This window comes from Anolis carolinensis, chromosome 6 (assembly GCF_035594765.1).
Source record: "Anolis carolinensis isolate JA03-04 chromosome 6, rAnoCar3.1.pri, whole genome shotgun sequence".
Lineage (NCBI taxonomy): Eukaryota > Metazoa > Chordata > Lepidosauria > Squamata > Dactyloidae > Anolis > Anolis carolinensis.
In genome coordinates, this window is record NC_085846.1 from 6268451 (window position 1) to 6293595 (window position 25145).

A 25145-nucleotide genomic window follows, 5' to 3' on the forward strand; every position below is an offset into this window, starting at 1 on the left:
GCAGCGGCCCCAGGGGTCAGTGCATTGGGAGGAGAAGGCAAAAGTTCAATCTGTGCACAGGCTGAACATCTCTAATGCAAAATGTTTGGGGATAGCAGTGTTCGGGATTTCAGATTTGGGGATATTATTCACATATATACAATTAGATATCTTGGAGGTTGAAATAGGAGATTCATTGATGTCCCATATACATACAGGCAGTCCCCAAGTCACAAACATCCGACTTACAAATGACTCATTATTAAGAATGGGATTGAAAAAACAAGAAGTGAGAGGAACCTACCCCTCGGAATAGAAATGCACTCCAGGAAGAATTATCATGAGAAAAAGGGGTCTCAAATAAAACTTTATCACCAATCTCCTTGCTTCCACAACACAGGAATATAAACATCTTCCTATGCTATCCAAAGCATGCATGCATATGTGTGTGTATGTGTGTGTGTGTATATATATATATATATATATATCCTGCCAACCTAGCAGTTCGAAAACATGCCAATGTGAGTAGATCAATAGGTACCACTGTGGCAGGAAGGTAACTGTGCTCCATGCAGGCATGCCGGCCACATGACCTTGGAGATATCTATGGACAACGCCGGCTCTTCGGCTTAGAAATGGAGATGAGCACCAACCCACAGAGTCAGTCACAACTGGACTTAACATCAGGGGAAACCTTTACCTATATATATATATAGCTGGAGTTACACTTAAAAATGTACCTGTTCCAGCTTAAGAACAAACCTATAGAACCTCTCTTGTTCATAACTTGGGGACTACCTGTATCCTGAAGGCAATTGTATACACAATATTTTAATAAAGTTGTGAATAAATGAAAGTTAGTGTACGCAGAACCGCCAGAAAGCAAAAGTGTCACTATCCTGGCCACCTATGGAGGTGATTTTGGAGTTTTTTCCAATTCCAAAAGCAATGGTCAACCTGTATTATCAGCATGGACAAACTTCAGCCCTCCAGGTGTTTTGGACTTCAACTCCCACAATTCCTAACAGCCAATTCCTAAGTCCAAAACACCTGGAGGGCTGAAGTTTGCTCATGCTGGATCTAGGTGTTGCAAAAATCCACTTCCTAATGATGGCAGGACTCTTCCTGGAATAAGCATTTAATCAAAACATTTAATAAACAGTACAGAAATATCTACTTTCACAGTGCAAGGGCTTCCGAAATCCCGAATGGTGTCTTGTTCAACAGCAAGGTTAAGCCAGTCTTTTGGTCAAAAAAAGAAAGCCAATGGCTGCTGCCCTCTGGTGCCACATCAGAGGTACTGCAGGGAAGCCAGGCTCTCCAGCTCCACCTCGATGGAGACAATGTGATGCCCTGGGACCATGGCCAGGCCCAGCACCCGGGGCTCTCCGGCTGAGAAGGAGTCTGCAGAGTACAGGAGACAGAAGCAAGCCTCTTTAAGACCCTCTGGAGAGCCAACTCTCTTTTTCAAGACAATCCCAGCCTCCTCCTGAGAGCCTTCTTTCTCCTCAGATAATACACAAAATGGAAAGACAGCAGAGACAACGAAGAGACCTAATACTGTATTTACAACTTGTTCATTTCAGTGTGTGCTTTCATAAACTTCAATTATTTTCTTTAGGAAGAAAAAAGAGCTTTTTAAAATATGTGCTTTCCCCCCATGATTGGGATTTAAGGCAGCTTGCCAACTGCAATGATTACTACTACTACCACTACTACTATTATTATTACAATACTTATATCCCACCCTTCTCACCATAGGAGACTCAGGGCAGCTTACAATAAAACACAATATAAAAATATTACAATAATTCAATCAATTAAAATTAGATATATTAAACATTGATAAAAAATATACATATAAATATGCAATTGGCGCATTTCGAGTCTGATAGCTGGTCTGTCATTGAGTTCTAGGATGGTAATAATTGATGCTACTGCTACTACTACTACTACTATTACTACTAATATAATAATAATAGTAAGTGTATTTCCCATTTTTCCTTGCAGTTTAAGGCAGGGTACAACATAAAGAAAAATAAAACAGAACACTATTAATATACATATAATAAGATACACACAAGACCAACATCGATAAAGTGCTGGTTAAAATTCACTAGTTAAACTGATTGGAAGAGATAGGTCTTCAGTCATGTCTTAAATTGACAGCTGATTTAGCTGTCAAATCTCTTTCAGTAGGTCATTCCACAGTCTTGGAGTAGCTAAAACTATTGAGAAGTATGAAAAGCTGTAAAATTTAAAGCAATGATTGCAAAAGCCATTTCTCCAAAAGCCTTCAGTTCTAGGAACAGCCATTGAAAGGCTCTTATCTCCCAAGGATCTCAGGATCTGGACCAATTCATACAGATAAATCAACAAAAGCTCACGCTAAAATAAACCAGTAGTTTTGAAGGAGCTTCTACATTTTTTCTTTTCTCCCCCTCCTTAGGATTTTTATACTGAAAGCTCAAGTGATCACTGGGGTGTTATGTGGTTTCTGGGCTCAATGGCTATGTTCTAGCAGCATTTTCTCCTGATGCTTCACCTGCAGGCAAATCGTCAGGAGAAAATACTGCCAGAACACAGCTATATAGCATAAAAACTGCATAACACCCTGGCTATTGCTCCTGTTCAATCTGAAGCAGGACTTAGACCTGGCAGAGAAGACTCACCGGAGGCTTTCAAATACTCTTGAGCTGAGCCGAGGATGACGTTGCAGTCGCGGTCGGTGCAGAGGAAGCAGCCCACCAGGGTCCGCCCGTCGGTCATCCGGATGCGCATGCTCTTGTTGAGCAGGTTCTCCAGCTTGCGGCGGGCGCGCAGATAGGGCGGATCGGCCTTGTCCTCCACAAAGTCCTGGCAGGAATATCCCCCAGTAGTTACACTCCATGGAACAGAGGCATCTCTCCAGAGCACTGAATAGGACAACTTATTGGATGTGTTGGTAGGAATCACCCTCAAAACTATTGTTCAATTAACACCTCCCAACAAAGGATTCCCTCAGGCAAGAAGCAGGCAGGCTTACAATCTGCAAGGCCATTCAATATTAATCAAGCTGGCCATCTGCAACATTCACACTTGCCTCCAACAGACAAGAGTTCTTTCTCCTAACTTGGACTTTCCACAGATATATAAACCCACTTGTTTGGAGATATTATTTATACCATATTTATTCTTATTATTAATTTCCTGCTTTGTGTCCTGGGAGCTCAAAGTAGCTGACACAAGGAACCAATAATGCATTTAATGCTGTGAGACTGGCATATAAGTACAATAATAATAATAATATATTTATTATTATTATTATTATTATTATTATTAATTCCATGCCTTGTCTCCAGGGAGTTCAATGCTGTGAGACTGGAATATAAGTATAATAATATAAGTGGGATCAAAGCAACACCTAACCCAGTGAGTATGTTTCCCAGTCTCTAGTTCTTCAGGCCTTTGCACTCCAACTCCCAGAAGCCTCAGCTGCCTTGGCCAATGGATAGGGGTTCTGGGAGATGAAGTCCAAAATACTGTGGAGACCAGAAAAATCGCTCCCCGTCAAGGACATCTTTTTCGAGGGGACAACCCACCCCCACCCCCCAAAGCCTCCTTACCCCAGGACCGGGGCTGTTCCCACAGCCGTTCTCTTCTCCCCTCGGCAGGGGGCCTGGAAGAGCAGGAGCCGCCATTATCCCTTGCGCAGGCGCAATAGGCCTCGGCGGCCTCCTGTGCACAGGAAACAACGTCACGTCTATCACGTGACACAACTCGGCTTCCTCACGTTCCGTTGGTGGCCAAGTCGTGTCGCGTCACGTGATGGACGTGACGTCGTTTCCATGGCAGCGCTGGGCGTCCTTCCTCAACCGCAGCAGGCATGGAGTCGTGCAGGCCGCGCTACTACACTCCGAAGGAGGTCTCGGTGCACAACCGGCCCGGGGACCTCTGGGTCTCCTATTTGGGCCGCGTCTACGACCTCACCCCCCTGGCCGCCGCCAACAAGGGTGAGCATTTTCAGCAAAGTTAAAGATCCCGTCATTGTTGTCATTATTAGGATGCTACATAAGTAAAAATAAAGTTTATATAGAGTACTAGCTGTGCCCGGCCACGCGTTGCTGTGGCATTGTCTGGTGGTGTTGGTGAGAAATTGTTGAGGTAGTGGTGGTATTGAATGTCTGTTGTATGGTTGTCTTTATGTTTAGTATGCACACTGAAGTGGATTATATGGCAGTGTGGAGTCAAGATAATCCAGTTCAAAGCAGATAATATAAGATTCTAAATGGGTTATGTAGCTGTTTGGAAGGGCCTTGAGTCTACACTGCCATATAATCCAGTTAAAATCTGATAATCTGTGGAAGAGGCCTAAGTGAGGCCTAACTGTGCCTGTCCCCTGGGCTGAGTGAGTTGCTAGGAGACCAAGTGGGTGGAGCTTAGCTTTCAAACTGGCAGCAATTGGATAAAAACTATTATTCCTCTCCCTGTAATTAGAACTTTATTTTTCTTTTCTTTTTGTTGTATCAACCTAGAGCTGTGAATGATGGGTTGTGTTGTCAAATTTCGAGGTTGGGGGGCCTGTAGTTTTGTTGTTTTGTCCGCTGCCCTGATGCCATCACTCTTTTATATATATAGATTGGAACCTCCCAGTGCTTATACAGTATGTATTATAAATGTGTATCTATCTATCTGATGTCGTGGAAGCAATGCAGTATAAAAAGTATCTCCAAACTGCAATGTTTATACATTATTTATTACTATATGTGTTTATTTAGTTACATCTATCTATCTGATGTTGTGGAAGCAATGCAGTATAAATAATATCTCCAAACTGCAATGTTTATACAGTATGTATTATTATATATGTCTATCTATATCTATCTTATTTATCTGTCTGATGTTGTGGAAGCAATGTGGTATAAATAATATCTCCAAACTGCAATGTTTATACAGTATACGTTATTATATAGGTAAAGGTAAAGGTTTTCCCCTGATGTTAAGTCCAGTCGTAACTGACTCTGGAGGTTGGTGTTCATCTCCATTTCTAAGCCGAAGAGCTGGCGTTGTCCGTAGACACCTCCAAGGTCATGTGGCCGGCATGACTGCATGGAGCGCCGTTACCTTCCCTCCGGAGCGGTACCTATTGATCTACTCACATTGGCATGTTTTCGAACTGCTAGGTTGGCAGGAGCTGGGGCTAACAGCAAGCGCTCATTCCACTCCCGGGATTTGAACCTGGGACCTTTCAGTCTGCAAGTTCAGCAGCTCAGCGCTTTAACACACTGCGCCACCACCAGGGGCCCGTGTTACTATATATGTCTGTCTATATCTATCTTATCTATCTATCTGATGTTGTGGAAGCAATGAGGTACATATAATTTCTCCAAACTGAAATGTTTATACAGTATGTATTATTATATATGTCTATCTATAACTGCGCTCCATGCAGTCATGCTGGCCACATGACCTTGGAGGTGTCTATGGACAACGCTGACTCTTCAGCTTAGAAATGAAGATGAGCACCAACCCCCAGAGTCGGAAACGCCTGGACTTAATGTTAGGGGAAAACCTTTTCCTTTACCTATCTATATACCTATCCCAATGCTTATACAGTATGTATTATAAATGTGTATCTATCTATCTGATGTTGTGGAAGCAATGTGGTATAAATAATATCTCCAAACAGCAGTGTTCATGGAGTATGTAATTTTATGTATGTTTAACTATCTGTATCCATCTATCTGATGTTGTGGAAGCAATGCAGTATAAATTATATCTCCAAACTGCAATGTATTGTTTATACAGTATGTATTATTATATATGTCTGTCTATCTATCTATGGCCTGGGGGCCAGATGCGACCCTTTGGGCGCTTACCTCAGGACCTCATTTTCCCTGTCCTCTTGGCATAAGGACATGGCAGCCCATCAAGTCCTTATGTCAAAAAGATGGGGGAGATAGGCACGCAGCAGCTGAGAACCCTCTGGAGCATTCCTAGCCACCACCTGTCGTTCCCTCCTCCCAGCATAATGCCAAGAGGATAGCCCAAGGATCGGAGAAGGGGGATCAGGAGGAGAATCGGGGCAGCTGACGCGTGTCTCGCCTTCCTCCTGAAGTGAGCAGTCCCGTCCTTATGCCAAGAGGACAACCTGAGGATGACCTGGGCCCTGCTCTGCCCCCTCCTTGCCCCACCCTCTGCTGGGCTATCCTCCCTTCTGGCCGAGCCCACAATGTGAGCCCAAAGCAAAAAAGTTTGCCCATGCCTGATGTATCTGATGTTGTGGAAGCAGTGTAGTATAAATAGTCTCCAAACTGTAATGTTTATACAGGATGTACATTTATATATGTCTGTCTATGGGCCCTTCTACACAGCCGTATAACCCAGAATATCAAGGCAGAATAACCCACCATATCTGCTTTGAACTGGAATTTCTGAGTCCATACTACCATATGCCGGGCTGTGGCGCAGGCTGGTGGGCAGCCAGCTACAATAAATCACTCTGACCAAGAGGTCATGAGTTCAAGGCCAGCCCATGGCCGGGTGAGCACCTGGCAATTAAAAATAAAAAAATAGCCCCTGCTCATTGCTGACCTAGCAACCCGAAAGATAATTGTATCTATCAAGTAGGAAATTAAGGTACCACTTATAAAGTGGGGAGGCTAATTTAACTAATTTACGACTCCATAAAAATTATCCAGCCGCCATTGGAATGAGAACGTGCCGTTGCAGTGGATGATGAAGCAGCTGCTCCCCCTGTGGCCGGAATCGAACATCCCCTCAGGAGAAGGTTAAATTGTGTCTGTGTCTGTCTTTGTTCTATGTGTATATGGCATTGAATGTCTGCCTTATATGTATATACAATGTGATCCGCCCTGAGTCCTCTTCGGGGTGAGAAGGGCAGAATATAAATACTGTAAATAAATAAATAAATAAAATATATCCCAGTTCAAAACAGATAATGTGGGATTTTATTGAGCTGTGTGGAAGGGACCTATCTGTCTATATCCATCTATGTATCTATCTGCGGTTGTGCAAGCAATACAGTATTAATATCTCCAAACTGCAATGTTTATACAGTATGCATTATTAGATATGTATATCTCTATCTCTCTGATGTTGTGGAAACAATGCAGTCTAAACAGTATCTGCAAACTGTCGTTATTTCCTTTTGAGGGGATTGAGGGCAGAGCAAAAGCATTTTTCAAACCGAAAATATGCTGAGTTTTTTTAAGTATTTTCAGCGGAGTTTTAAAAATGTCATGCCACTTGATTGCCAAGTCTAGCGATTTCTCTCTTAAAGCTAAGGGAAAGTGAATGACTAACACAACTTACTTGATTATTGTGACATAATGACAAGAAGTTCCATTTCAGTTATTCATTGGCATGATCACCCCTTGTTGTGTGTTATTTTCTCTGCCTTTTCTAGGTGATCTCTTGATGAAACCAATCCTAGAAGCAGCAGGGAAAGACATTAGCCATTGGTTCAACCCCAAAACCAAAGATGTGAGTACCTGCAAGCTCCAAAAATCAGGGTAACTTCCATCTAAGTCTAACTCAGAGAGGTAACTTTTTATTTGGTTTAAGAGTTTTCACCTCCACATTTTCTTATTTAACTTTATGGTCTCCAGTATCCTTTAGATTAAAAATGTAAGAAGATAAAAGGCAAAACAAGAAAAGATGCATACCAGGCTAAAGTACTAAAATAGGATGAACCAGAACATGTGCCAGCTTTGGCCCTCAAGGTGTTTTGGACTTCAACTCCCAAAATTCCTAATAACTCATTGGCTGTTAGGAATTGTAGGAGTTCAAGTCCAAAACACCTGGAGGGCCAAAGTTGGCCCATGCCTGGGATAAACCAATGCAGTATTCTGAAAGCTTTGAAACAATTTATAAAGTGCCTGATACTAAAATCTAAATGAATAGTTTGATGATCACCTCTCTACTCCTTCATCCAAGTCTTTATGGAAATCCATTCTCCTATTTGCTAAGTGTAGAAATAAGAGCTCCTCATTAACCAATTTACCATTCCTTTCTTCCTTCCAGATACAGACACACATTGATCCTCTAACGGGATGTCTCAAATATTATACCCCGCAAGGCCGCTTTGTGCACATTCCACCTCCGCTGCCTCGCTCAGACTGGGCCAATGACTTTGGTAAGCCCTGGTGGAGAGATCCCAAATATGAGGTGGGCATCTTGTCCTCCAAAACAAGGCATATACGAATCATCAACACTCTGACCTCTCAGGAGCATACCCTTGAGGTAAGTCCTGTCCCATCTCTACATTGAATTTGTATTAAAAAATTAAGCATTTGACTCCTATGTTGCTAAAGCTTTGGTAAGATGATGTTATGGAAGTCAAACAGCGATACCATGTGTCTTCTGCTCCATCCTATGTCTTAAAGGATATGGCAGCTGGAGGGAGTTCTTTGGTTCTGGGATGCATTCTGATCCTCTTGTAATTCCACTCCTGGAGTTTTCTGCAGGTATGTTCAGAGGAAAACATGTGGGAGATCTTGCGACGCTATCTCCCTTACAATGCCCATGCTGCTAGCTACACATGGAAATATGAAAGAGTCAATCTAGACATGGAGAAGACCCTTCAACAAAATAACATTCCAGATGAGGATGAAGAGTTCTACGAGCTCAACATGGATGCCGATGCCTTCACACCAGCCATCTTACTGTACTTCAATGATGATCTCACTGAGCTCTAGGTAACTCTCTGGAAATGTTATGTGGCTTGGTTCTGAGGTACCCCCTGTGTGATAGTGGGTTCTTCCTCTGACCTCTTAGAACTCTGTTCCATTTTGTTAACTCACTTAGTGCCCACTTGCTTGTCCTTTCTTTTAATTTCCTCTATGTGGTTTTCTTTCCCCTGACATTTTTAATGTGAAATAGCCCACTAATTCAGTTCACCTTTCAGTGGTGGCATCTTTTGGGTTCCCGTGGGCAAGAGTTGTGAGGAGCCATAAATGACTAGAGATAATGGGGAGCCTTTGAGTTCCAGCTCTTATCAGCCTCAACCAGCATAACCAAAGACCAAGAGTGATAGCAGCTATAGTCCAACAACAGGTAGAGGGACACCAGTATCCCACCTTTAGAGCCGACCAATGTTTCTTACAGAATTGATTGGCACAAAGGATTCTTCATTAGACTGAACTGAGGAAACATTCTACTACAACTTATAATTAAAAATACTTAAGGTGCTGGGTGTTCTCAGTAGATAGATGTAGCTGGGATACTGAGAAAATAATTCTGAAAACAGGATGAGTTCTGGAACAGTTTCCTCCAGTCAGAGGAAGGTAGGTTGTCATGAAAAACTCTTTGCGTGAACTATGCGAACTTCATTTACTCTATATTTATCACTTAGGAACTAATGATCCATCTCTCGTATCAAAACTGTGGCACCTGCTTTTCCTGCACAGACCACAGAGGTATTTCCCCTCAAGCTCCCTTGGAATCAGGTACTACGAAAATAACAAATGCAGCTCTGCTGAAATGTCATGCCAGGCAGCAGTCTCCCATTTCAGTGAAATGCTTTCTGGTTTAGAGACATACAACCTTTTTTCTTGCAATGAATGAATCCATCTTTACAGAACAATTAAAAATCATTATTTACAAAAACCAAATCTTTTGTTCATCTTTGGGAGGGGGGGCTGGGGGCAGAAGGAACTTTTGTGGCCATTTGTTCGTGTCAGGGTTGCATTTGGTCTCCCAGTACCAGGCACTGCTATTTGCTGAAGGTGAAGAAGTGCCAAAAGTTATTACTTCCAGTGACTCAGATGAATAGGTTCTTGAAATATGATTTTACAGGCCCATGGATATGTCCATATCTTGCCTTGTTTCGCTCATCTTAAAATTCCTGAGCAAGTTACCACTCTTTGCCAGTAGATGTCATCTGTGGCTCATCTAGCAGCCATTTTGAAGCTGCAACCATTCGTAAAATGGTTTTATATAGAAAACAGTGAGTCTTGGGGAACAGCGCAATATTCCCCAATGTGATGATGTTTGAGAGAAATACAGCTATTATTTTCTTTTTCTTTTGGGTCATAATGGAAGGGAGAGGAATAGCATTTAATACACAACCTTTGGTGGCTTGTGGTCCAAGCTGGAGGGATCATCTCACAGTGGTAAGATGGAACCACCTGGCTCACATCATGATCTGCCAGCATTGAACCAAACTCAGATTTGGTTCTTAATATTACTAGTATCCTCTGTCCATACTGAGACCCTGGTGGCAACTGAATTATAATCGCTGTTCAGCTATGAAGTCAGTGGGTCAGCTTGGGTCAGCTTAACTTACTTTAGAGGTAAGAATGCAGATCTGTATGAATGGTAGGAGTACTGTACAGAAAAGACATCACTGGTTGGGCTGTCTTCTCCCATCATAATACTGATATGCTGGGGAAATCAGCATTCTTCTCGTGTGCCTCTATTTCCCATCTTTTTGAAGAGGAAAATAGTTATCAGGGCCATATTCCATTTTTTTTTAGCTTACTCTCTATGTTTAGAATTGCAGATTCTGCTTTGACTGCAGATTGCAATATCTGCTTTGACACACTATAGACAATACATGTATAGAAAAAAATCAATGCATTCCCATGCACTTGAGAAGTATACGTATTTCTCCCCACCTTTAACCAAATGTCACTGTATCCTTACAGTTCATTAATAGGGTTATAGATTTTGATAGCTGGTATCTTCTGGTATTTTCGAATCCTATACAAATTGGACTGAACCATTCATAAAAAATTACCATATTAAAGAGCTCCATCAGTGTTGAACTATTCAACAGTTCTAAAAACGGAGAACTTGCTATTTAAAATAGAGGACTTAAAAGAACTCCATATCTACCTGAGAATTATCAAAATGTGCTTATTACAATGCAAAATCATCATGTTGCTTCTAAAGTGCACTTTGACAGATTTTCATTAGTATTGGGGAGCAGCCATTGGGAGAGCATCTCAGTGTGCTTTTGACTTTAGAGCGCACTCCTTAGAGGTTGCTAATCAAAGGTAGTTTTTAGCTCAGCGAGCAGATTCGAATAGGACACACACAGAGAAGAAAGGGTTTCTCAGTCTCCAGTTCTGCAATATGACACAAGAGACATCTGTGGATCATACTACAAGGACATCACCCAGTTTAGCAGAAAAGGAGCAATTGAGAGCACAGCCATACTAGACCCCTGGGGAGCAGGGAAATCCTGTGGAGAAGGATCTCCCCTCCAGTCGGGAAACTTGTGTGTTAATTGTCCGATGGGTGTTTCTTTCCCAGCAAGGAGCAGCTGGGCTCTCCGCCTGCTGACCTATGCCTGTAGACAAAGTGGCAGCGCTTTGAGAGAGGCAATGGGTGGGATCTTGCTTCAGAAGGTGAGAACATGACAGGTCTCAAGGGGAAGTTACTGAATGAACAAAGCTTAAACTTTAAAAGGCAGTATCTGACATAACCCCAAATGTTTGTGAATGTTAAGCTCAAAGTTGCTCCTTATTGCAGGCTGTCATGGAAACTTAGCATGAGTGGAAGGGACATAGAGGATTCCTATCCTCAACCTGCACAACTGAAAAAGACTGGCAGGTAGGATATTTTCTCACAGCAAAAAGGAATAATTTAAAGCGTGCTTTGAACCAAACAGGCATTAAACACACCTTAGTTCTAAATACATTGTGTGGAAAGAGGTCCCACTGCTGTTAGTGCAACTAATCTCATAATCAAACATTTGGAACATGTGGTTTGGTCCTCCAAAGACCAATTAGATTCTAGCAGTTTGATTTTCAAAAGTCTTTCCCCTGTTGCTATTAGAAGATATAAGATTGATGGATTCATCCATTCAGAGAACAGCTGGATTGCCTATTGCAAGTGAAATAGTACAAAAGAAAGGAGAAAGATTTGCTTCTTAGGCTAGCCTCTTAGAAACGCCCTTTCATAAATATGTGAAATATCTGCCTTTTAAAAATCTAGAGATGTGGAATGTGGATTTTATATTGTATGCCATTAAAGGAAACCTCTTTTGGATAGGAAGATGATCAGATTGTCAGAGGAAAAGGGCCAGAAGAGCTAAAATATCTATAGGCAGCATATGGATTGTCCATATGAGGATGGTGGAGTGTCTTCTCAAGAACAACCCCCACAGCCCCTTTTTCACTTGCTCCTCAGTTTTTGACAAGTCAGGCCTGTTCCCTAGGCTTTTACAAATACTGCTCGCATGTACAGCAAAAATACCACATGGGCAAAAAGGTCATATCATGAAGCAGCAAGACTGAATCAGGTACATATCCTGGGTATACCTTTTGTTCAAATCTCCAATTCGCTGGAATGAAGATGAAGTTCTCCCAGATAGTTGAAGATAAGAGTTCCTTCAGTCACAAGGTCTGATGGAAGGGATGAGATTATTTTCTTTCTTCTGCCACAGCCTCTTTGCTTGGTTGCAGCTCTCATGATCCTTCTGTGAATTCACTCATTCATATATCACTTTTGGTAAGGGGGGGGGGGGAATGAAGAATGGCTTAGAGTGCATAATAATGTGGCAGTGTTCCTGTTGACTCTGCAGTGGGCTTGCAAATTACATTATATACAAAATCTGGTGCAAAAAGTACCAGGAAAACTTGAATCCTTATTGTTTGCTTGTTGTGTGCCAAGTTGTTTCCAAGTTATGAAGATCTTAAGAGTGAACTGATCATGGGGATTTCTTGACCAGATCTGTTCAGAGTTTTGCCTTTGCCCTTCTCTGAAGCTGAGAATGTAACTTCCCCAAGGTCACCCAGTGGCCAATAGGCATTTGAACCCTGGCCTCCAGAGTCAGTCCAATACTCAAATAACTATATGCTGCTGGATTCTTGATTGAATATGCAAAAAGGTAATGTTTTATGGGCCACAAAGAGTTGGCTCACAATGATATCAATGAATTACAGGCTATTATTATTATTATTATTATTATTATTATTATTATTATTATTATTATTATGTATTTATACCCCACTTTATCTCTCCTGCAGGAGAGATCACAAAATGTCAATATAAATGTTAGTGAATATTGTCACAGTAAATAGTGGAACATATACTTGCAATGCAAAAAAAAACAAAACAAAAAAACAATTCAATCTCTGCCATTTTCCTCTAAAGATCTGGAACAGACTTCTGTTTGAATCATTGAAGTACACAGTGCAACAGCCTGGCTTGATGCTACCTTAGACCATTAAGTGGTAGAAAGGCAAGATGAAAATTACATTAATAAAGATGGACCAATGATCTGATTTGGAATAAGGCCCAATGGCCGCTTTCTGTGCTCCTAACATCCATGTTCCATTCCCCAGCATTTGTAGTATCTTCTTTGGAATATTTATCTCCCTCTTCTGTCTCTTGGGCCAGCACATCAAACTCTTTCAGGTATGGCGGAGACAAAGGGCATCTGTTTACACCTGCATAGCAACAAGTAGGCCCCACGCTCTCATAACACCAAGCCAGCTGTTCTTCCTCTTTACCTTCTCAGAGAGCTGTCCTTGGCAGCTATTGTAGGGCAAGTGTAGGTAATGAAATAGGACTGGAATGCTAAACATTGTCGTGTACCAATTGATCACATTACATCAAGGATCGAGTCAGTTCTATCAGGAAGAGATAGGATCCATCATCCAGACTTCATCTTTGACAAATCCTGTTCAACCTTTTAAGAAAGCAGAACTGATTTTGCTATGGATGTCTTTCCTTTCTCCTCTATTTCCCCTTCTTGAGCCACCTTCTTGCCTCCTTGTGACTCACACAGATGGGCATACAGGAGTGGAATTGCAATTTGGCCCTCTTCTTTTTGGAATTGCAATTTGGCTTTCTCCTCTTCTGTAGGAAGAGTGGCTCTTCTGTAGAGGGCTTGGCAGGGTGCCTGTAGGATAATTCACCCTTTATTTCCTGGCAGATTCTACTTGTCATTTGGCAACTCCGAGGTTTAAGTCCCTTACACATTTTGCTGGAAGGAAGACCCCTTATAAACAGTGTGTGATAAACATGTGGTAAGAGCTCTTTGATAGTGGAATATGATGCCTGAAAAGCAGTGAACCATGGGCATTTCTTGTTCAGAATTCCAAAATCTGAAACTTCCATATGAGTTGCTGATATATAGCATTTGTATTTAAACACGGGTACTAACTCCAAAATATATTATGTGTTTATGTGCAAATACAGGTATTCCAAAATGCTTGGATTCTTCCCTGGGAGAATAATGAAATAGCAAGTTATTCTGCTTTTAAATTTTTAATGTTTACATTCTATTCTATGCTTTGTTTTCAAATGCTTATTTGTTTAAACACGTATTTTAGCGGTGTGATGCCTAATTGTCGTAATGTTTCACCATTGTCTTATGTTGGTGTCAAATGTGATAATTTATTTGTTTTTGGCTGCATTTGAAGGCATTGAATGTTTGCCGTTGTATGTTGTGAACCTCCCTGAGTCTGCACTGGAGAAACAGTGTGGGATAGAAATATAAGTTTTAATAATAATAATAATAATAATAATGGATTACAAGTACAATAAATAAATTAAAATCTGAAAAAATCTGAAATTCAAAACATTATTTGGTCTCAGGCATTTTGGGTAAGGGGTGCTTAATCTGTCCTATAAGAACTATAATAAAACCATATTATAGAATCATAGAATCATAGAATCATAGAATAGTAGAGTTGGAAGAGACCACATGAGCCATCTAGTCCAACCCCCTGCTAAGAAGCAGGAAATCGCATTCAAAGCACCCCCGACAGATGGCCATCCAGCCTCTGCTTAAAAGCCTCCAAGGAAGGAGCCTCCACCACGGCCCCGGGGAGAGAGTTCCACTGTCGAACAGCTCTCACAGTGAGGAAGTTCTTCCTGATGTTCAGGTGGAATCTCCTTTCCTGTAGTTTGAAGCCATTGTTCCGTGTCCTAGTCTGCAGGGCAGCAGAAAACAAGCTTGCTCCCTCTTCCCTATGACTTCCCTTCACGTATTTGTACATGGCTATCATGCCTCCTCTCAGCCTTCTCTTCTGCAGGCTAAACATGCCCAGCTCTTTAAGCCGCTCCTCATAGGGCTTGTTCTCCAGACCCTTAATCATTTTAGTCGCCCTCCTCTGGACGCTTTCCAGCTTGTCAACATCTCCCTTCAACTGTGGTGCCCAAAATTGGACACAGTATTCCAGGTGTGGTCTGACCAAGGCAGAATAGAGGGGGAGCATAACTTCCCTGGATCTAGACGCTATTCCCCTATTGATGCAGGCCAGAATCCCATTGGCTTTTTTAGCAGCCGCATCACATTGTTGGCTCATGTTTAACTTGTTGTCCACGAGGACTCCAAGGTCTTTTTCGCACACACTGCTGTCAAGCCAGGCGTCCCCCATTCTGTATCTTTGATTTCCATTTTTTCTGCCGAAGTGAAGTATCTTGCATTTGTCCCTGTTGAACTTCATTTTGTTAGTTTTGGCCCATCTCTCTAGTCTGTCAAGATCGTTTTGAATTCTGCTCCTGTCTTCTGGAGTGTTAGCTATCCCTCCCAGTTTTGTGTCGTCTGCAAACTTGATGATCGTGCCTTCTAACCCTTCGTCTAAGTCGTTAATAAAGATGTTGAACAGAACCGGGCCCAGGATGGAGCCCTGCGGCACTCCACTTGTCACTTCTTTCCATGATGAAGACGACGCATTGGTGAGCACCCTTTGGGTTCGTTCGCTTAGCCAATTACAGATCCACCTAACCGTAGTTTTGTCTAGCCCACATTTTACTAGTTTGTTTGCCAGAAGTTCGTGGGGGACTTTGTCGAAGGCCTTACTGAAATCCAGGTACGCTACATCCACAGCCTTCCCTGTATCGACCCAACTCGTAACTCTATCGAAAAAAGAGATCAGATTAGTCTGGCATGACTTGTTTTTGGTAAATCCGTGTTGACTATTAGCAATGACCGCATTTGTTTCTAAGTGTTCGCAGACCACTTCCTTAATGATCTTTTCCAGAATTTTGCCTGGTATTGATGTGAGGCTGACCGGACGGTAATTGTTTGGGTCGTTCTTTTTTCCCTTCTTGAAGATAGGGACCACATTCGCCCTCCTCCAATCTGCTGGGACTTCTCCCGTTCTCCAAGAACTCTCGAAGATAATTGCCAGTGGTTCTGAAATAACTTCCGCTAGTTCCTTCAGTACTCTTGGGTGTAGCTGATCTGGCCCTGGGGACTTGAATTCGTTTAGAGAGCCCAAGTGTTCCTGGACAACTTGTTTCCCTATTTGGGGTTGGATTTCCCCCAATCCTTCGTCCATTCCGTGTTGCTGAGGTTGAAGATGGCTTTCTTTTTCTGAGAAGACCGTGGCAAAGAAGGCATTAAGTAGTTCTGCCTTTTCCCTGTCCCCTGTCGCCATCACCCCATCTTCTCCTTGCAATGGCCCTATCGCCTCCTTTTTCTTACTTTTTCTACCAACGTAAGCAAAAAAGCCTTTTTTGTTGTTTTTTATGTCCCTGGCAAGCCTGAGCTCATTTTGCGCTTTAGCCTTGCGAACCTTTTCCCTACAGGTGTTGGCTATACGTTTGAATTCTTCTTTGGTGATTTCTCCCCTTTTCCACTTCTTGTGCATGTCACTTTTGAGCTTTAGCTCAGTTAGAAGTTCTTTGGACATCCATTCTGGCTTCTTTGCACTTGTCTTATTTTTCTTCTTTGTTGACACTGTTTGCATTTGCGCCTTGAGTATTTCACTTTTGAAAAACTCCCATCCATCCTTAACTCCCTTGTTTTTTAATATCGGCGTCCATGGAATGCCGCTCAGTAATTCCTTCATTTTTTGGAAGTCAGCTCTCTTAAAGTCCAGAATGCATGTTTGACTTGTCTTAGTTTCAGCATTCCTTTGTATTGCAAACTGCAGGAGCACATGGTCACTTGCCCCTAAGGATCCAATCACTTCAACTGTATTGATCAGGTCTTCCACATTTGTTAAGATTAGATCAAGAGTTGCTGATCCCCTTGTTGCCTCTTCTACCTTCTGGACCATAAAATTATCTGCAAGGCAAGTGAGGAATTTGTTGGACTTTGTACTCTTGGCTGAGTTTGTTTTCCAGCAGATATGGGGATAATTGAAATCGCCCATGACTACTATATCTCTTCTTTGTGCCTGTTTGGTCAGCTGTTGACAGAAGGCTTCATCAAGTCCTTCATCCTGACTCGGAGGTCTGTAGTAGACACCCACGACAAGATCTTTTTGAGTCCCGGTTCCCTTGATTCTTATCCAGATGCTTTCAAGCTGGTTTCCCGGATTACAGTCTTGCATTTCTTCTGCAACGTAACTGTTTTTGACATATAAAGCTACTCCCCCTCCTCTCCCCTTTGTTCTATTTCTGTGAAAGAGGTTATAGCCCTCAATGGTTAAATTCCAGTGATGGGAGTCATCCCACCAGGTTTCAGGTTAATATTTGAAAACAATTGCAATATAATTTCCTGGGATATTAAAAACTAGGGAAATATTTAAAATTAACCAAACAAATATTTGAGCAAATGGTTGGTTTTAAACAACCATTTTTTTAACCAATTGCCTAATGATACGACCTAAACTGGCAGACGGATTGTGTGTTAATGTATTTCTAACTAGATTTCCTTTGCTCTGGTGCAATTTGAAACAAATTGTTTAAATTGGCAGAAGATACTGTACACCAATACAGCAGTGGTTCAAGTAGACACTGAAGAATGCAACCTCTGTCTGACCTGGAATTCCTCCAGTGCTTTTTTCTTATCAGGAGTCATTGAAGAGTGATGGAGGATAAAAATAATAATAACAAAATCAGATTCCCAATGGTCGCCCCTTAATCAATCATAGCTTTGTTGTAAATCCATCAGATAATTTTGCCAAGAGGTAGAAGGGTTTATCCAGGCTAGTTTTCTGAGTGCTGGAAGTTGGCAATGGTATTCATAAGTTGCCTTAGGTCAATGGAAGCATTTGCACTTGTTCTCAATGAAAGTGTGCAATTCCCACCTTTCTGTAGGCTGTCGTACACTTTTGGTGTGCAATTCACATCCTTCAGCCATATTGTACTCAGCAGGGAAAAGCCTTGAAATATCCTCCCCCTTAAGCCAAACAGCAACAGTTCTCTTTAGGGAAGAGTAGATTCATGGTGTAATGAGCAACACATCTTTGACCATCTTGAAAGACAAGATGCTATTAGATGAACTGTGGGGGAAAAACAGTGCCCCCCCCCCCCATTATTATCACGCTGTAGATTCCTTGATGAGATTTTTGATGCTGACTGCATTGTGAAGTAGCATCAAAGGCAGGGAAGAGACTGAAGGAAAATGATGTTTTCCTTTTTGCAGACTGCTCCCTTGAGCAATGAGGACCAAGCCAGAAAAAAGCAAAGGTCAAGATTCAAAAATGAGGTTTCCCTTGGTGGGAAAAGTTGGTTTTTTTTTCCAGTTCTTGCTGCTTTATTTTGAACCAACAGGTAATATAATGCTTCCAAACTGATTGCATTCCAGGCTTGAAATCAGAGGATGCTGCAACCACTTTCATCTTTCTCCTTTCCACCAGAAAGAGAAAAATGCTTTGTATGTGGACTGGAAATCGCATTTTAAAAGGTTTTGATAGCACAAAGCCTTCCAAGCTCTTCCTTAGAGCACTGACTTCCAGCACTGCCAGGGAAATGTTTCAACGTGAGTGAATGGGTCTGGCGCCCAAGCTCCTGGAGGGTTTCAGAGGGTGTTGCGTTAAATATAAAAGCCACATGGGGGATAACGTTCATTTGGCAAGCTCTTTCTCCTGCAGGCACAGTGACTCCTCCGTGGACACTTATAACTAGTCTATGGGGGGATTGGCTCAGGCTGAACCTGTTCACTAAAGAACAACCATGCATTGGCTTTGATTTCTTCCCTTTCTGGCCAACATTTTAAAAAAGAGTGTACCATTACTGTAATACCAGTCTTCACTGGGAGTTATTAGGATGTGATAAGGCATGATATAAGGACATTTACTCAGAAAAAGTTATTTTGAAATTAATAGCTTTTTGCCCAAGTAACTGAGGGACCGCCATATATCGATAGATGATTTGAAAGCATATATGTGTGCTCAATGTGACATCATTTTTTTAATTCCTTCAAAGTTAAAGGAAGCAGATTTGCTAATTTATAGACCCAGAAGATATGCAGTAGATCAACTCTGGTTCACCTCAGTGTGTCTTGGTCATTTTGCAGTTCCAGTTACCCTAAGGCAGCTTTATTGCACAAGACTCAACAAGATGATGGTTTAAGTCAATTGGACTACCAATAGGACTTAAGTCTGTGTATTGGAAATATTTTTAATTCTAAAACATACAGGATTTTTTTAAAAAAATAAATGAGAATAGAGAAACATGGATATACTGAAAATCTTATGCATACTATCGCTGACACAAAACATAAATCTTTAACATAGCTATTGTTCTAAATGGGACTACTCTAGAATAATGGTACTGTGTTTATAGATAATCTGCTGATGACACCGTCATTCAACAATTGAGAACTACAAATATTTTTCTTTTTATAGAAGGAAAGGAATGTAGGCCAGGTTAAAAAAATAAATAGAATAAAAGGAAACACAGCAAAGAAAAATGATGAAATGTTACACAATTGATCAGTTAGAATCTTTAGTAATAGTTAATTTTGAAATACGTATTTCAAGCATGCTTTTTTAATGTTACTGAAATAATAACAATTTTATTTATTGAATTTGACTGCCACCTTTCTCCCAGAGCGGGATCTAATCCAACTCCTAAAGAGATTTAATAAAAAATTCTACATCACCAAAAATTAGTCCGAAATCTGCAGAGAAGAACATGTTTCCTTTTTAAATCCCATGTTAGATACTATGAAAGAAGTCTCATCGAGAAGCTATAGTAGAGAAGCTGGACCTTTTAAGGCTGGATCTACACTGCCACATAATGAATTTTTGGAAGGTGGATTAACTGCATTGAACTGCATTATATGAGTCTACACTGCCATTATATCCTTGGCCATTGTGGTTGTCGTTAATGGGTGCCAGAGTCCAACAAATACCTGTAGAGCCACAGGTTATGTAATACTGACATCCTCTGTTATTTGCTGTATTGGTAGCATGGGAAGCCATGCTTTACTCAGAATTGGCTGGCACTAAAGTTAAAAAGAATGTGAATTATTTGGATCTAGACAATAAAACAAGGGTTCCTTAATTTTTCTTTATGCTTCTGGAACACATTCCTGTCACCAGGGGTCAAGACCTCATCTGTGGCCACAAATGAAATGAAAACTTAAGTTTCACTAAGCATAAAGCTCATTGAAGTGAAATCACAGCTGCTGTCTAAAAAGATTATAGTTGCCTCATTTTAATATTTGTTTCCCTTTAGTGTTGTTTTTCCATAGTCATGAAATGGGGTGAAACTAGTTACGGGTCATGATCTAGAAGTGTGTGTATGTGTGTATATATACACATATATATGCTACTTATGGTTTCAGTTGGATTTAACTCTGGGCTGAATTTTGTGGTCACAATTATTCCTAAAACCTTGGTGAGAAAAAAAACCAGTTGGCCACAAAGAGATTTGGAAAGACCTCACTTTAATTTGATCTTACTGGGTTTTTTTTTGTATGCTATAAAAACCTTTCTATTTTATTTTAAGAGACCAATTTTTATTTATACATACCTTAAAGGGGGGGGGGAGGGCATGAATTCTTAGCAAAATTGACTCCTTTAAAAAAATAATTTCTGTATACACCCTCATTTTGTAAAAAATCTCCTTATGTGAAAAAGATCTTATAATAAACTGCAGTAATCAGTGTTTCCCCCCCCTCTCTTGTCTTCTTCCTTTCTTGCCCTGGAGGAGAAAAAAAGGAGAGAAATAAACCACTCCCTTCCGAAGTATTTAAAGTTAGAGAGAAAGAGAGGGAGAAAGGAGGGGGGAGATGGAAATAAAACACCCTTATTCTTTCTCCTTTTAATGCTGGTAAAGCAAGACAACACACATACAAAAGTCATGGTCCCCTTCAGTCTGACTGACTAGTATGGAACTAGTTAACCTTTAACAATTTTATGCTGATGTCATAACTGAGCATGAGTACTGATTAATCCAACCTTTTTTCTCTCTCTCCCTCTCCCCCTCCCTGTAAAAAATATTTTTATTGAGGGAGGGGGGGAGGGAGGGAAAGCATAAGGAGAGAAAGGGGGGGGGGAGAAAAAGAAATAATTTAGAGCAGCCATCTTTGTTTTATGCAGAAATCTTGTCAGTTTCCCCCCAGTGCCAGGAATGTCTAAATATTGTTCATGATCACACAGATCTTAAGAGGAGATTGGGGGGAGAAAGAAAGAAAGAAAAAAAAGAGAAAGAAACAGAGAAGGAAATATAGCCAACAGCAAGAAGAAGAAGCTTTATTTTTGATTGTAATTTTTTTTTTGGAACTGATTATTTTTATTTTTAAAGGGGGAAATCTCCCTTTTTCCTTTTTTTAACCCTGAGGGGGTTAAAAACTAACCCAGCCATTTTGTTTTGTTTTTTTATATATAGAGAGAAGGGGGGTCAATATATATATATATATATATACACCTCCTGAGGAGGAAGAAAGAAAAAAGGGAGGGATTGAAGAGAGAGAGAGAAGGGGGGAAAAGGGGGGGCATTTTTGTTTTAAAAATAATTTAAAGGCGGCCATTTTTGTTTCTTTTTTTTCTTCTTCTGGTGGGAATAATATTATATCCCTCAGAATTTAAATATATCTTTACACCCTCATTATTATTGAGAGAAGAACCATTTCCAGAAGTTGGAAAGGAGTTGTTTTTAAAGAAGATTATTATTTTAATTTTTTTTTTAAAAAAAAGGAGTTTGAGAAGAAGGCAAGAGGCGAATTGGGGGTCGTGCCCCCCGCCTCGACTTCCACGTTTTGGTCTTTTCCCCCCGTTCTTGTTTTTCCTTTTCCCTCAGCGCCACCATGGCTTCTCCTCTGAGGGAAGACGACGACGAGGAGGAGGAGATGGTGGTGTCTGAGGCGGAGGGCGACGAGGACGGCGACGAGGAGGAGGAAGAGGAGGAGGAAGAAGAAGCAGAAGCAGGAGAAGCCGCCAAGAGGGACAACAGCCACAGCAGCCCGGGCGGCGCCGACATCTTCCCGCTTGCAGCACCAGCAGAGCCGCCGCCAGGTAAACATAAACAAAGCCTCCTCCACTCTCACTCTAGTCCCTCTGGGGGATTTTGGCGCCAAAATTATAACCTGCCCAGCAACAAGGGGCAAAAAAAAAATCTGCCCCAGTCACTGAGAGAAAGGGGGCGCTGCCATTGGTGGGGGCTGTTTGTCAACAGCCAACGCTGAGCGGCCGAAGGTTCCAAGCCTCCTCTTTTCTCCCCCTCCCCTCCCCCCTGTTGCCTGGACACCGCCGCGACCGTTGAGGGACCCGCCGTTCCGTCCCCCCGCCACTCCCCCCTCCGCGCGCCGCTCTTCCCCCGCGTCCCCTCCCCCCTTTCCCTTACTTCGCCTCCCTTGTTCCCACCTTTTGACCTCCTCTGGGGTTGTCCTCACCCGGCACGAGGTGGCCCTCGAGGCTGTCGCGGCTTTGTTTGGAAATATTTGGGGGTTTTCTCCATCCGCAAAGGGGAGGGGGGGGGTAACGTCCGAGGCAACAGCCTCTTCTTTCCTTCACTTCTAAGCGACTCCTCATTTCCACTCAAGAGACTCCCAAGAGTTGCCAGCCTCTCCCTCTGCCTCCTAACAGTCTCATGGCCCTTCCACACAGCCCTATAACCCAGAATATCAAGGCAGAAAATCCCACAATATCTCTTTTGAACAAGTCCACACTGCCATATATTCCAGTTCAAAGCAGATAAGGTGGGATTTTATTCAGCTGTGTGGAAGGGGCCTCAGACAACCCAGGGCCTTTCCACTCACAGCCATTGGTTGTTGGATCGAGATTGTTTTTATTCTATCACAACTGCTATGTTGTTATAATTGTTGTTTTATTCTGTTTTATGATGCTGTTTATGTATTATAATGTGATTATATTCTATGATGTTGACCGAGCTTGTCCCCATGTAAGCCGCTCCAAGTCCCCTTTGGGAGATGGAGGCAGGGTAAAAAAAATTAAGTACAGTAGAGTCTCACTAATCCAAGCCTCGCTTATCCAAGCCTCTGGATAATCCAAGCCATTTTTGTAGTCAGTGTTTCCAATATATCGTGATATTTTGGTGCTAAATTCATAAATACAGTAATTACAACATAACATTACTGCGTATTGAACTACTTTTTCTGTCAAATTTGTTGTATAACATGATATTTTGGTGCTTAATTTGTAAAATCATAATCTAATTTGATGTTTAATAGGCTTTTCCTTGATCAGTCCTTATAATCCAAGATATTCGCTTATCCAAGCTTCTGCCGGCCCGTTTAGCTTGGATTAGTGAGACTCTACTGTAGTTGTTGTTATTATTATATAACCCTGAATACCAAGACAGAAAATCCCACAATATCTGCTTTGAACTGAGGCCCCTTCTACACAGCTGTGTACAATCTACTTTGAACTGGATTATATGGCAGTGTGGACTCAGATAACCCAGTTCAAAGCAGATACTGTGGATTGATAATAAGGATTATATGTCTGTGTGGAAGGGCCCTGGGTTGTCAAAGGCCCCTTTCACCCAGCTGAATATAATCCCACATGATCTGCTTTGAACTGAGATATATGGCAGTGTGGACTACATAACCTAGTTCAAAGCAGATATTGGGGAATTTTCTGCCTTGATATTCTGGGTTATATGGCCGTGTGGAAGGGCCCTGTGTCCACACTGTCATCTATCCCAGCTCAAAGCAGATATTGTGGGATTTTATTCAGCTGTGTGGAGGGGGCCTTAGTTCTGCATTCTGTTTTGTTCAGGTCTTGGAAATTGGAGTATCTGGCCTTCGACTCTGGCCTTCGTTTGGCCCAGACATGGGCAAACTTCAGCTCTCCAGGTGTTTTGGACTTCAACTCCCTACCGGCTTATAGGAATGATAGGAGTTGGAGTTCAAAACACCTGGAGGGCCAGAGTTTGCCTATGCCTGTTTTGGCCCCTTGAGCAGGCATTGGAATGGAGAGAGAAGCTTCCTCTTTTGGACAGGAACCTGCCTTATGTCAGGCAGGCCCCTTCCACATAGCGGTATCAAAGCCACACTGAACTGGATTAAATGGCAGATAACCTAGTTCAAAGCAGATATTGTGGATTCTCTGCTTTGATATTCTGCCTTATATGGCTGTCTGGAAGGGCCCTCAATGTCTAGAAGCTCATTTGGGCCTCTTCATTTGGACTCCACCCCCTCAGGGTTTTAAAACACTTTATTATTATCTTATATTATCTTATGTGTGTGTATATGTATCTTGTTAGGGCAGGCATGGTCCAACTTGGGCCCTCCAAATGTTTTGGACTCCCAACTCCCACAATTCCTAACAGCTGGTAGGAAGGGCTGGAGGGCCCAAGTTAGACCATGCCCGACTTAGGGGCAATCCCATGAATGGGAAACTCCAAAGCAAGAGGAAAAGGTTCTCTCTCCTTCAGGCATAAATTTGCTCTGTGCACAAATATATCACTCAAGCTCGTTCTGGCTATCTTTCTCCACAACTTCAGGACATTAAGCTGCTTTTATTATTATCCTATATGTGTGTATATGTTTGTGTATGTATTCTGAACTGTCTTTGACTTAGGGCAACCCCATGAATTGGAGACTTCCAAATGAGAGGAATAGTCTCTCCGACAGTCTCCTTTGGACATAAACCAGCCTTAAGTACAGATATGTCAGCAAATAAATAAAAGTTGAATTGGCCCTCTTCTCCACCCCCTCAGGTGTTAAGGCACTTTGTTATATACATAATGGAATTATGGCACTTTATTATTATGTATGTGTGTGTGTATTTGTTATTGTCTGCCTTTGACTTAGTGCAACCCCATGAATGGGAGACATATACAGTGTATTATATGACATTAAGGCACTTTATTATTGTCATTTACACAATGTGTATGTATGCGTATTTGTTAATTGTCTGCCTTTGACTTAGGGCAACCCTATGAATGGGATACTTCTAAGTGAGAGGAAAAGTCTCTCTGACAGTCATGCCCCTGTGGATATCAATCTATACTATGTACACGTATATCAAATAAATAGAAGCTCAATTGACCCTCTTCTCCAACCCCTCAGGATATTAAGGCATTTTATTATGATCATTTATACATACTAGTCTGCG

General features: G+C 41.7%; 3 protein-coding genes across 5 annotated transcripts in view; 2 read left to right on the top strand and 1 right to left on the bottom strand.

The window, feature by feature from the left end:
* Positions 1 to 1099: 1099 nt before the first annotated feature.
* naa38 (N-alpha-acetyltransferase 38, NatC auxiliary subunit) lies at positions 1100 to 3719 on the bottom strand. The gene is made up of 3 exons (XM_003229046.4): positions 3585 to 3719; positions 2652 to 2835; positions 1100 to 1383 (listed from the first exon to the last, which is right to left on the bottom strand). The coding sequence occupies exons 1-3, from the start codon at positions 3657 to 3659 to the stop codon at positions 1271 to 1273; spliced, it is 372 nt and encodes a 123-aa protein (XP_003229094.1). The 5' UTR covers positions 3660 to 3719; the 3' UTR covers positions 1100 to 1270.
* Position 3720: 1 nt separating this feature from the next.
* Positions 3721 to 21308, top strand: LOC100560490 (cytochrome b5 domain-containing protein 1). 3 transcript variants are annotated; one of them, XM_062983863.1, is made up of 6 exons: positions 3721 to 3971; positions 6660 to 6748; positions 7388 to 7464; positions 8005 to 8223; positions 8448 to 8678; positions 9335 to 21308. In XM_062983863.1, exons 1-5 carry the CDS (start codon positions 3787 to 3789, stop codon positions 8676 to 8678), a joined length of 801 nt encoding a protein of 266 aa, XP_062839933.1. In that variant the 5' UTR covers positions 3721 to 3786; the 3' UTR covers positions 9335 to 21308. The 3 variants fall into 3 exon arrangements, with proteins under 3 accessions (XP_062839933.1, XP_062839934.1, XP_003229091.1); XM_062983864.1 differs by lacking the exon at positions 9335 to 21308 and having other exon boundaries at positions 8438 to 8590; XM_003229043.4 differs by lacking the exon at positions 6660 to 6748 and having other exon boundaries at positions 3752 to 3971.
* Positions 21309 to 21454: 146 nt separating this feature from the next.
* chd3 (chromodomain helicase DNA binding protein 3) overlaps positions 21455 to 25145 on the top strand; it is a 65378-nt gene continuing 61687 nt past the window's right edge. The window contains exon 1 of the mRNA XM_008122978.3: positions 21455 to 22079. Within this exon, the coding sequence (XP_008121185.1) occupies positions 21872 to 22079 (208 nt within the window). The 5' untranslated portion in view covers positions 21455 to 21871. The remainder of the gene's footprint in view (positions 22080 to 25145) is intronic.